The sequence below is a fragment of the Salmo salar genome, chromosome 11 (assembly GCF_965601325.2).
Source record: "Salmo salar chromosome 11, fSalSal1, whole genome shotgun sequence".
Classification (NCBI taxonomy): domain Eukaryota; kingdom Metazoa; phylum Chordata; class Actinopteri; order Salmoniformes; family Salmonidae; genus Salmo; species Salmo salar.
The window spans coordinates 117,425,513-117,436,886 of NC_138301.1; the positions used below are offsets into that span (position 1 = coordinate 117,425,513).

Here is an 11,374-nt window from a genome sequence, read left to right on the forward strand (position 1 = left end):
CACTCTCCCCCCTCCCTCCTCTCTCCCCTCTCTCCCCCTCCCTCCTCCCTCCTGTCTCCCCACTCTCCCCCTCCCTCCTCTCTCCCCTCTCCCTCCCTCCCTCCTCTCTCCCCTCTCCCTCCCTCCCTCCTCTCTCCCCTCTCTCCCCCTCCCTCCTCCCTCCTCTCTCCCCTCTCTCCCCCTCCCTCCCTCCCTCCTCTCTCCCCTCTCTCCCCCTCCCTCCTCTCTCCCCTCTCCCCCCCTCCCTCCTCTCTCTCCCTCTCTCCCCTCTCCCTCTCTCTCTCCCTCTCTCCCTCTCTCCCCCTCCCTCCTCTCCCTCCTGTCTCCCCACTCTCCCCCTCCCTCCTCTCTCCCCCTCTCTCCCCCTCCCTCCTCCCTCCTGTCTCCCCACTCTCCCCCTCCCTCCTCTCTCCCCTCTCCCTCCCTTCCTCCTCTCTCCCCTCTCCCTCCCTCCCTCCTCTCTCCTCTCTCTCCCCCTCCCTCCCTCCTCCCTCCTCTCTCCCCTCTCTCCCCCTCCCTCCCTCCCTCCTCTCTCCCCTCTCTCCCCCTCCCTCCTCTCTCCCCTCTCCCCCCCTCCCTCCTCTCTCCCCCTCCCTCCTCTCTCCCCTCTCCTCTGTAGGTAAGCTGACCCAGATAGTGTTTGGCCACTGGGACGTGGTGACGTGCCTGGCCCGGTCAGAGAGCTACATCGGAGGGGACTGTTACATCGTGTCGGGGTCCAGAGACGCTACCCTGCTGCTGTGGTACTGGAGCGGACGGCATCACATCATAGGAGACAACCCCAACAACAGTAAGTTTGTGTGGGGAGGAGTGGGGCTGTGCTATGTGTTTGTTTATGTGGCTCCAGACCATTCAAGATGACTGGGAATAGAACAGTTTCAGGTAGTTCTACCTCATGTTGAACTACATACTGTTCCTGCTCTGCAACTGATCTGTGTGTTTCCTAGGTGACTACCCTGCTCCTAGAGCTGTGCTGACGGGCCACGACCATGAGGTGGTGTGTGTGTCCGTCTGCGCTGAGCTGGGACTGGTCATCAGTGGGGCCAGAGGTCAGTGTGTGTACGTGTGTGTGTGTGTGCGTGTGTGCGTGTGTGTGTACGTGTGTGTACGTGTGTGTGTGTACGTGTGTGTGTGTGTACGCGTGTGTGTGTGTGTGTGTGTGTGTACATGTGTGTGTACGTGTGTGTGTGTATGTGTGTGTGTACGTGTGTGTGTACGTGTGTGTGTGTGTGTGTGTGTGTGTACTTGTGTCTGTGTGTGTGTACGTGTGTGTGTGTGTGTACATGTGTGTACGTGTGTGTGTGTGCGTGTGTGCGTGTGTGTGTGTGTGTGTGTGTGTGTGTGTGTGTGTGTGTGTGTGTGTGTGTGTGTGTGTGTGTGTGTGTGTGTGTGTGTGTGTGTACGTGTGTGTGTGTGTGTGTGTGTGTACGTGTGTGTGTGTGTGATGTGTTTCCAAATCTCTCTTTCTTTCTCTCTCCAGAGGGTCCATGTCTGGTCCATACTATAACAGGGGATCTGCTGCGGGCCCTGGAGGGCCCAGAGTTGTGCCTGAGGCCCCGCCTCATCTCTGTGTCCAGCGAGGGCCACTGTATCATCTGTTATGAGAGAGGACGCTTCTGTAACTTCAGCATCAACGGGAAACTGCTGGCTCAGATGCAGGTTAACGACTCAACACGGGTACGACCACAGATACTGGCTTTATATTATGTCACTATTAGATATGTTAACTCCAAATGAGGTTCCAGTTGAACAACGTTTACTATACCGTATGAACACACTACAAGGTAGCCATTCCACTCTCGGCTCGGTCCATCAACCACAAGACTTCCTGCGTAGGCTCACTCTTGACTGAGTGACAGCCCCGTAATAACAGAAATATAGGGATACTTAAAACATGAACTTAACAATCTCCCCCTTTTCTTTAAAGACAAATAAAACATCAACAACATAATTAAATGTCCAAGTATTATTCAAGCTCCCCATTACAAATGGGTTGTGTGACAGTTTTTATTTGTATTACTCAAGCTGCCACTTTCCATTACTGAGAGCCTATAGGAGGAGAGCCAGTAGGAGGAGAGCCTATAGGAGGAGAGCCTGTAGGAGGAGAGCCAGTAGGAGGAGAGCCTGTAGGAGGAGAGCCTGTAGGAGGAGAGCCTGTAGGAGGAGAGCCTGTAGGAGGAGAGTCTGTAGGAGGAGAGCCAGTAGGAGGAGAGCCTGTAGGAGGAGAGCCTGTAGGAGGAGAGCCTGTAGGAGGAGAGCCTGTAGGAGGAGAGCCTGTAGGAGGAGAGCCTGTAGGAGGAGAGCCTGTAGGAGGAGAGCCAGTAGGAGGAGAGCCTGTAGGAGGAGAGCCTGTAGGAGGAGAGCCAGTAGGAGGAGAGCCAGTAGGAGGAGAGCCTGTAGGAGGAGAGCCAGTAGGAGGAGAGCCAGTAGGAGGAGAGCCAGTAGGAGGAGAGCCTGTAGGAGGAGAGCCAGTAGGAGGAGAGCCTGTAGGAGGAGAGCCTGTAGGAGGAGAGCCAGTAGGAGGAGAGCCAGTAGGAGGAGAGCCAGTAGGAGGAGAGCCTGTAGGAGGAGAGCCTGTAGGAGGAGAGCCTGTAGGAGGAGAGCCTGTAGGAGGAGAGCCAGTAGGAGGAGAGCCAGTAGGAGGAGAGCCTGTAGGAGGAGAGCCTGTAGGAGGAGAGCCTGTAGGAGGAGAGCCAGTAGGAGGAGAGCCTGTAGGAGGAGAGCCTGTAGGAGGAGAGCGAGTAGGAGGAGAGCCTGTAGGAGGAGAGCCTGTAGGAGGAGAGCCTGTAGGAGGAGAGCCTGTAGGAGGAGAGCCAGTAGGAGGAGAGCCTGTAGGAGGAGAGCCTGTAGGAGGAGAGCCTGTAGGAGGAGAGCCAGTAGGAGGAGAGCCAGTAGGAGGAGAGCCTGTAGGAGGAGAGCGAGTAGGAGAAGAGCCTGTAGGAGGAGAGCCAGTAGGAGGAGAGCCTGTAGGAGGAGAGCCTGTAGGAGGAGAGCCTGTAGGAGGAGAGCCTGTAGGAGGAGAGCCAGTAGGAGGAGAGCCTATAGGAGGAGAGCCAGTAGGAGGAGAGCCTGTAGGAGGAGAGTCTGTAGGAGGAGAGCCTGTAGGAGGAGAGCCTGTAGGAGGAGAGCCTGTAGGAGGAGAGCCAGTAGGAGGAGAGCCTGTAGGAGGAGAGCCAGTAGGAGGAGAGCCAGTAGGAGGAGAGCCTGTAGGAGGAGAGCCTGTAGGAGGAGAGCCAGTAGGAGGAGAGCCAGTAGGAGGAGAGCCTGTAGGAGGAGAGCCAGTAGGAGGAGAGCCTGTAGGAGGAGAGCCTGTAGGAGGAGAGCCTGTAGGAGGAGAGCCTGTAGGAGGAGAGCCAGTAGGAGGAGAGCCTGTAGGAGGAGAGCCAGTAGGAGGAGAGCCTGTAGGAGGAGAGCCTGTAGGAGGAGAGCCAGTAGGAGGAGAGCCTGTAGGAGGAGAGCCAGTAGGAGGAGAGCCTGTAGGAGGAGAGCCTGTAGGAGGAGAGCCTGTAGGAGGAGAGCCAGTAGGAGGAGAGCCTGTAGGAGGAGAGCCTGTAGGAGGAGAGCCTGTAGGAGGAGAGCCTGTAGGAGGAGAGCCTGTAGGAGCACAAGACCGGATGCTCCTTTTTCAGTCAGACAGTCAGCAAGCTGTTCCTTTGTGGTCGACCTGGAAAACAGCTTTGAGGTGTGGAATCACAGTTGTAGCAAAGGTCTGTGAGCCACCCCAGATAAAGTCATCAACATGACAGGCAAGTACTCCAGTCACACTGCAGTCTTGATCAAGCCAATAAGAAGACTGCAGGATCCACTTGTGACAGTTTTCCACCTGTATTCAGCATTGTTGCTTTGACTTTGTTGTACCAGTAGAGTGATTCATCTGCCAGTCCATACACACACTTTTGTAGTTTCCACAGTGTTCCTTCACCCTTAGCTTCAGGCAGAGGTCGGATGTGAATGTCCCTTGACAGCTCTGTTCCCTGCTAAAATACAGATTTGATGTCTATGGAATTAAGTTTTCCATTTTTTCTGGCAGATCACTGACATCAGCAATCTGAGTGACTCTGAAGCGCATGTCGGTGAGTCGTTTGGGAGTTGTTTAGCAGCCAGCTCCTCTAAACCTCTAGCCACTAGATGAGTCGTTTGTGAGTTGTTTAGCAGCCAGCTCCTCTAAACCTCTAGCCACTAGATGAGTCGTTTGTGAGTTGTTTAGCAGCCAGCTCCTCTAAACATCTAGCCACTAGATGAGTCGTTTGTGAGTTGTTTAGCAGCCAGCTCCTCTAAACCTCTAGCCACTAGATGAGTCGTTTGTGAGTTGTTTAGCAGCCAGCTCCTCTAAACATCTAGCCACTAGATGAGTCGTTTGTGAGTTGTTTAGCAGCCAGCTCCTCTAAACCTCTAGCCACTAGATGAGTCGTTTGGGAGTTGTTTAGCAGCCAGCTCCTCTAAACCTCTAGCCACCAGATGAGTCGTTTGTGAGTTGTTTAGCAGCCAGCTCCTCTAAACATCTAGCCACTAGATGAGTCGTTTGTGAGTTGTTTAGCAGCCAGCTCCTCTAAACATCTAGCCACTAGATGAGTCGTTTGTGAGTTGTTTAGCAGCCAGCTCCTCTAAACCTCTAGCCACTAGATGAGTCGTTTGTGAGTTGTTTAGCAGCCAGCTCCTCTAAACATCTAGCCACTAGATGAGTCGTTTGTGAGTTGTTTAGCAGCCAGCTCCTCTAAACCTCTAGCCACTAGATGAGTCGTTTGTGAGTTGTTTAGCAGCCAGCTCCTCTAAACCTCTAGCCACTAGATGAGTCGTTTGTGAGTTGTTTAGCAGCCAGCTCCTCTAAACCTCTAGCCACTAGATGAGTCGTTTGTGAGTTGTTTAGCAGCCAGCTCCTCTAAACCTCTAGCCACTAGATGAGTCGTTTGTGAGTTGTTTAGCAGCCAGCTCCTCTAAACATCTAGCCACTAGATGAGTCGTTTGTGAGTTGTTTAGCAGCCAGCTCCTCTAAACCTCTAGCCACTAGATGAGTCGTTTGGGAGTTGTTTAGCAGCCAGCTCCTCTAAACCTCTAGCCACTAGATGAGTCGTTTGTGAGTTGTTTAGCAGCCAGCTCCTCTAAACCTCTAGCCACTAGATGAGTCGTGTGTGAGTTGTTTAGCAGCCAGCTCCTCTAAACCTCTAGCCACTAGACGTGCTTTAGGCACTATTCCAGTTAAGGATTCTTTAAGGTTACACACCCACCTTGTTGAGACACATTTTTGGCCAATGCCTTTGACTTCCTCAAATGCTAAATTTTTTTCCTCCAATTACTGAGCTCATCTAGTTTAGCTGAGTCAAATGACACGTCCTTTGTTTCAAGTACATCATCATTTTGAATGTCATTCTGTTTTTCTCGATTTTCCATTGGTTCAATTCTGAGATGATCTACAAGTGACAGGTCAGCTGACCCTGTTGGAGCAGGAACTGTAGCTGGTTCAGAGTACTGCAAGTTGGACCAGTTCTGGTGTTTTCCTTTGGCTTTTCCTGCTCATCCAATGACGGTTGCTGTATGTGGAATACCACTTTCTCTGTCCATGTATTTAACAGTTTGTCCCGTTTTCAGATTGGAACAACCATGTTGTCTTAACACATGTGTCTGTTGTTGAATGTTTTCCTCATTTGAACCCTCAACAGTATTATCTGTGTCATGGTTAAAGGTCTCTGCTTCATTTCCTGTGTCAGTTTCAATGTCCATATCATTGGATGTGACATCTGGTAGGTTTGTGTCTGTTACTGTGTCCTTTTTGTCATTTTCATTAGGAGACTGATTCTCAGCAACAGCCCCTCTATCTTGTTGATCATTTACTTTCTGCAATCTGGAGTGATGCACCCTGACAATGATGCCTTCGTACCTCACAAATATCGCCACACCATCTTGGCCAATGACTACTCCCGGTCCCTTCCACTCTTGACAGTCAACTCGTTTGTAGTACACTTTGTCTCCAGTTTCGTACTTCTCATCGGTGGGTCGTAGCCGTTTACGCAGAGCCCTGCGAATTCTCTCTGAACACTCTGCTTCAGTGAACGCTTTTCTCGCTGCATGTAGTGCTGAAAGGTGCTGTCCCACCCCCATGCACTCACACTGGCCCCTTCTAGTGCTGGTGGCTTGTCAACCAGTACAGAGGGAAGATTAGGGTTCTGCCCCAACACTAGTTGCTATGGGCTGTAACCATGAACATTGTGCATTGAGTTCTTTGCCATCAAAGCCCAAGGGCTGTGTTCCGGGCACATCCATTGTCTTGCTTCACTTTCAGCATGATCTCTGTGAATGTTTGATTGTGTCTCTCCAGAAGTCCATTGCTCCATGGACTGTATGCAGCAGTTGTCTTTACTTCCATGTTGAAGTTCTCTGCCATTTCTCTTATTTCATTATTATTGAATTCTCCTCCATTGTCACTGTACAATTTCTGGGGAGGGCCTTGCACACTTACCCAGGAATGAATGAAGTGCCTGACGATGTCACTGGGTTTATTTGTATTCACAATGCTTCCAGCGCTGAAGCGTGTGAAGTGGTGGATTATGTGAAGGTACCACACACTTGGTGCTAACTCATGTAGATCTACAGCTACTGTTTCATTGTACTTGGAAGCCAGTGGCAAACCAACAGCTGTTCTGGGCTTTGGTTTACTGTATTTATGACATGTCTCACAACTGTTAACTATCTGCTGTAGAATGGAAATACTCTCATCATCATTATTCCCTGAACTGCTGAGTAACTTCTGAAGTCTGTCAACTGTAGCATGTCCAAACTGTTTGTGAAGCTTTAACAATACTTTGTGTTTTTCTTTTGTGTTCATGTTCTCTGTGTCCGTCAGAATCTCCATGTGCTCTGTGTCCGTCAGAATCTCCATGTGCTCTGTGTCCGTCAGAATCTCCATGTGCTCTGTGTCCATCAGAATCTCCATGTTCTCTGTGTCCGGCAGAATCTCCATGTGCTCTGTGTCCGTCAGAATCTCCATGTGCTCTGTGTCCGTCAGAATCTCCATGTGCTCTGTGTCCATCAGAATCTCCATGTTCTCTGTGTCCGGCAGAATCTCCATGTGCTCTGTGTCCGTCAGAATCTCCATGTGCTCTGTGTCCGTCAGAATCTCCATGTGCTCTGTGTCCATCAGAATCTCCATGTTCTCTGTGTCTGTCAGAATCTCCATGTTCTCTGTGACTGTCAGAATCTCCATGTTCTCTGTGACTGTCAGAATCTCCATGTTCTCTGTGTCCGTCAGAATCTCCATGTTCTCTGTGACTGTCAGAATCTCCATGTGCTCTGTGTCTGTCAGAATCTCCATGTTCTCTTTGACTGTCAGAATCTCCATGTGCTCTGTGACTGTCAGAATCTCCATGTTCTCTGTGACTGTCAGAATCTCCATGTTCTCTGTGACTGTCAGAATCTCCATGTTCTCTGTGTCTGTCAGAATCTCCATGTTCTCTGTGACTGTCAGAATCTCCATGTTCTCTGTGTCCGTCAGAATCTCCATGTGCTCTGTGACTGTCAGAATCTCCATGTTCTCTGTGACTGTCAGAATCTCCATGTGCTCTGTGTCTGTCAGAATCTCCATGTGCTCTGTGTCTGTCAGAATCTCCATGTTCTCTGTGACTGTCAGAATCTCCATGTGCTCTGTGACTGTCAGAATCTCCATGTTCTCTGTGACTGTCAGAATCTCCATGTTCTCTGTGACTGTCAGAATCTCCATGTTCTCTGTGTCTGTCAGAATCTCCATGTGCTCTGTGACTGTCAGAATCTCCATGTTCTCTGTGTCCGTCAGAATCTCCATGTGCTCTGTGACTGTCAGAATCTCCATGTGCTCTGTGACTGTCAGAATCTCCATGTGCTCTGTGACTGTCAGAATCTCCATGTTCTCTGTGACTGTCAGAATCTCCATGTGCTCTGTGTCTGTCAGAATCTCCATGTTCTCTGTGACTGTCAGAATCTCCATGTGCTCTGTGTCTGTCAGAATCTCCATGTTCTCTGTGACTGTCAGAATCTCCATGTTCTCTGTGACTGTCAGAATCTCCATGTTCTCTGTGTCCGTCAGAATCTCCATGTTCTCTGTGACTGTCAGAATCTCCATGTTCTCTGTGACTGTCAGAATCTCCATGTTCTCTGTGACTGTCAGAATCTCCATGTTCTCTGTGTCCGTCAGAATCTCCATGTTCTCTGTGACTGTCAGAATCTCCATGTTCTCTGTGTCTGTCAGAATCTCCATGTTCTCTGTGACTGTCAGAATCTCCATGTTCTCTGTGACTGTCAGAATCTCCATGTTCTCTGTGTCTGTCAGAATCTCCATGTTCTCTGTGACTGTCAGAATCTCCATGTTCTCTGTGACTGTCAGAATCTCCATGTTCTCTGTGACTGTCAGAATCTCCATGTTCTCTGTGTCTGTCAGAATCTCCATGTTCTCTGTGACTGTCAGAATCTCCATGTTCTCTGTGTCCGTCAGAATCTCCATGTGCTCTGTGACTGTCAGAATCTCCATGTTCTCTGTGACTGTCAGAATCTCCATGTGCTCTGTGTCTGTCAGAATCTCCATGTGCTCTGTGTCTGTCAGAATCTCCATGTTCTCTGTGACTGTCAGAATCTCCATGTGCTCTGTGACTGTCAGAATCTCCATGTTCTCTGTGACTGTCAGAATCTCCATGTTCTCTGTGACTGTCAGAATCTCCATGTTCTCTGTGTCTGTCAGAATCTCCATGTGCTCTGTGACTGTCAGAATCTCCATGTTCTCTGTGTCCGTCAGAATCTCCATGTGCTCTGTGACTGTCAGAATCTCCATGTGCTCTGTGACTGTCAGAATCTCCATGTGCTCTGTGACTGTCAGAATCTCCATGTTCTCTGTGACTGTCAGAATCTCCATGTGCTCTGTGTCTGTCAGAATCTCCATGTTCTCTGTGACTGTCAGAATCTCCATGTGCTCTGTGACTGTCAGAATCTCCATGTTCTCTGTGACTGTCAGAATCTCCATGTTCTCTGTGACTGTCAGAATCTCCATGTTCTCTGTGTCCGTCAGAATCTCCATGTTCTCTGTGACTGTCAGAATCTCCATGTTCTCTGTGACTGTCAGAATCTCCATGTTCTCTGTGACTGTCAGAATCTCCATGTTCTCTGTGTCCGTCAGAATCTCCATGTTCTCTGTGACTGTCAGAATCTCCATGTTCTCTGTGTCTGTCAGAATCTCCATGTTCTCTGTGACTGTCAGAATCTCCATGTTCTCTGTGACTGTCAGAATCTCCATGTTCTCTGTGTCTGTCAGAATCTCCATGTTCTCTGTGACTGTCAGAATCTCCATGTTCTCTGTGTCCGTCAGAATCTCCATGTTCTCTGTGACTGTCAGAATCTCCATGTTCTCTGTGACTGTCAGAATCTCCATGTTCTCTGTGACTGTCAGAATCTCCATGTTCTCTGTGACTGTCAGAATCTCCATGTTCTCTGTGTCTGTCAGAATCTCCATGTTCTCTTTGACTGTCAGAATCGCCATGTGCTCTGTGTCCGTCAGAATCTCATTTTTGCATGGACTCTGTGTGATGTCTTTGTCTAAAATGTTTACACAATAGTGGCCTGAGGTAGTAAGTTCAAGAGTCACTGGTTGTTTAAACATCACTGCCTTGTCATTTTTTATGTCTATTACAGCCCCTGCCTTCTGGCGGGAAGCTTTGCTTAATAGTAAGGAGATATCTGTAGGGACCACCTCTGTTTCAATGTGACACTTAGTCTGACCAATGTTTACTGGTATCTTAACTCTCTTGGTAGAATGGACGGTTCTCCCATCTCCAAATGTGAAAGCTCTGTTGCTTGGTGTGTCAATCATATTTTGTACTTCTTTCATATTTAGTTCACTGACATGGCTATCAAGCCATTTTGCACCACACACTGTCCGTGTACATGCAGTATCAATCACAGCAGATCCTAAAGATTCAACTATAAAAATCTCAGAATCAGAAGCAGATTCATTTGAAAACAGTGTAATGTTACACTGCTCTATCTCTGTGTTTACATTTTCCTCTGTTAGTTTAACTTGTTCATTTTTATGAGGACAGTCTTTAACCCAGTGGTGCTTTGACGAATAGCACATTTTGATCTCCTTCCATATTTGTCCAGTGGATTTGTGCCAGGAAATGGCGTCCTCTTCTGGTTGTCTTGAGAAGGTGACTTGTTGGCGCCTTTTCTCTGCTGCTCAGTGTAATATGCTGAGTCACTCACTTCATTGATGCAAAAGTCAGTACAGTACAAGCAGTCAAAGCCAACTGTTTCTCCCTACCATCTAGACAGGCAGTATCTAGCAACTTGAAAGCTAACACTGCATCTGGGAGAACCATGTCGTACTTGCGCATCTGTTCGAAATCAATGACGTAGTCCGTCATTGCAATCGAAATATCTCTCGTAACATTGTCAAAGTTTGAATATGCCTCGTAGGCACGGCCTTTCTCTTCTTTAAGAAATACAGAATCCAGTGCTCTGATCAAAGTTCCCATACCATCATCATTGTTCAAATCCTCCAGGGATATTTCCAGTGCTGTATCTCTCGCTCTTCCTTCGAGCGATAATACCACTGCAAGTGCTTGCTTTTTCACTTCCAGATTAGTAACCTTGTCCAGATTCCAAGTCCATTTTTCCAACATTCGTACGACCTCTTCTCGTCGTAGCGAGGTGGCACATTGTAGTTATTAGCCATCCTCTGCTACCAATGTTAACTTGAAATGACACAACGACAAGGTTCCAGTTGAACAACGTTTACTATACCGTATGAACACACTACAAGGTAGCCATTCCACTCTCGGCTCGGTCCATCAACCACAAGACTTCCTGCGTAGGCTCACTCTTGACTGAGTGACAGCCCCGTAATAACAGAAATATAGGGATACTTAAAACATGAACTTAACAAGATACACACATACACACACTAAGCCATGTTTGCTGCTGGTTTATACCTCTCTTTCTCGCTTTCTCTCCCCTCTCCACATTCTTTCCCTCTCCCTCCGTCTTCTTCCTCCCTGCTCCCTCCCCCCTCTCCTACACCCTCCTCCACTCACCTCCCCCTTCCCCACCCCTCTCCCCCCCCTCCAGGCGATCCTGTTGAGTAGTGACGGTCAGAACCTGGTGACTGGAGGAGACAACGGGGTGGTGGAGGTGTGGCAGGCCTGTGACTTCAAACAGCTCTACATCTACCCAGGCTGTGACGCTGGCATCCGCGCCATGGACCTCTCTCACGACCAGAGGTGGGTAGGCCGTGAGGAAGGGTGTGTGGGGAGGGGAGGTGTGGATTTAACAGGTGACATCAATAGGAGATCATAGGTTTCACCTCTGATTCACTTAGTCAGTCTGTCATGGAAGGAGCTCAGTGTATATAACGCTCTTTCTG

The 11,374-nt window shown here is 49.2% G+C and overlaps 1 protein-coding gene across 1 annotated transcript in view; it reads left to right on the top strand.

Moving 5' to 3' along the window:
* Window positions 1–11,374, top strand: part of nbeaa (neurobeachin a) — a 327,572-nt gene that overhangs the window by 313,485 nt on the left and 2,713 nt on the right. The window contains 4 exon segments of the mRNA XM_082958305.1: window positions 620–790; window positions 948–1,049; window positions 1,481–1,677; window positions 11,080–11,231. Coding sequence (XP_082814431.1) covers window positions 620–790; window positions 948–1,049; window positions 1,481–1,677; window positions 11,080–11,231 — 622 coding nt within the window.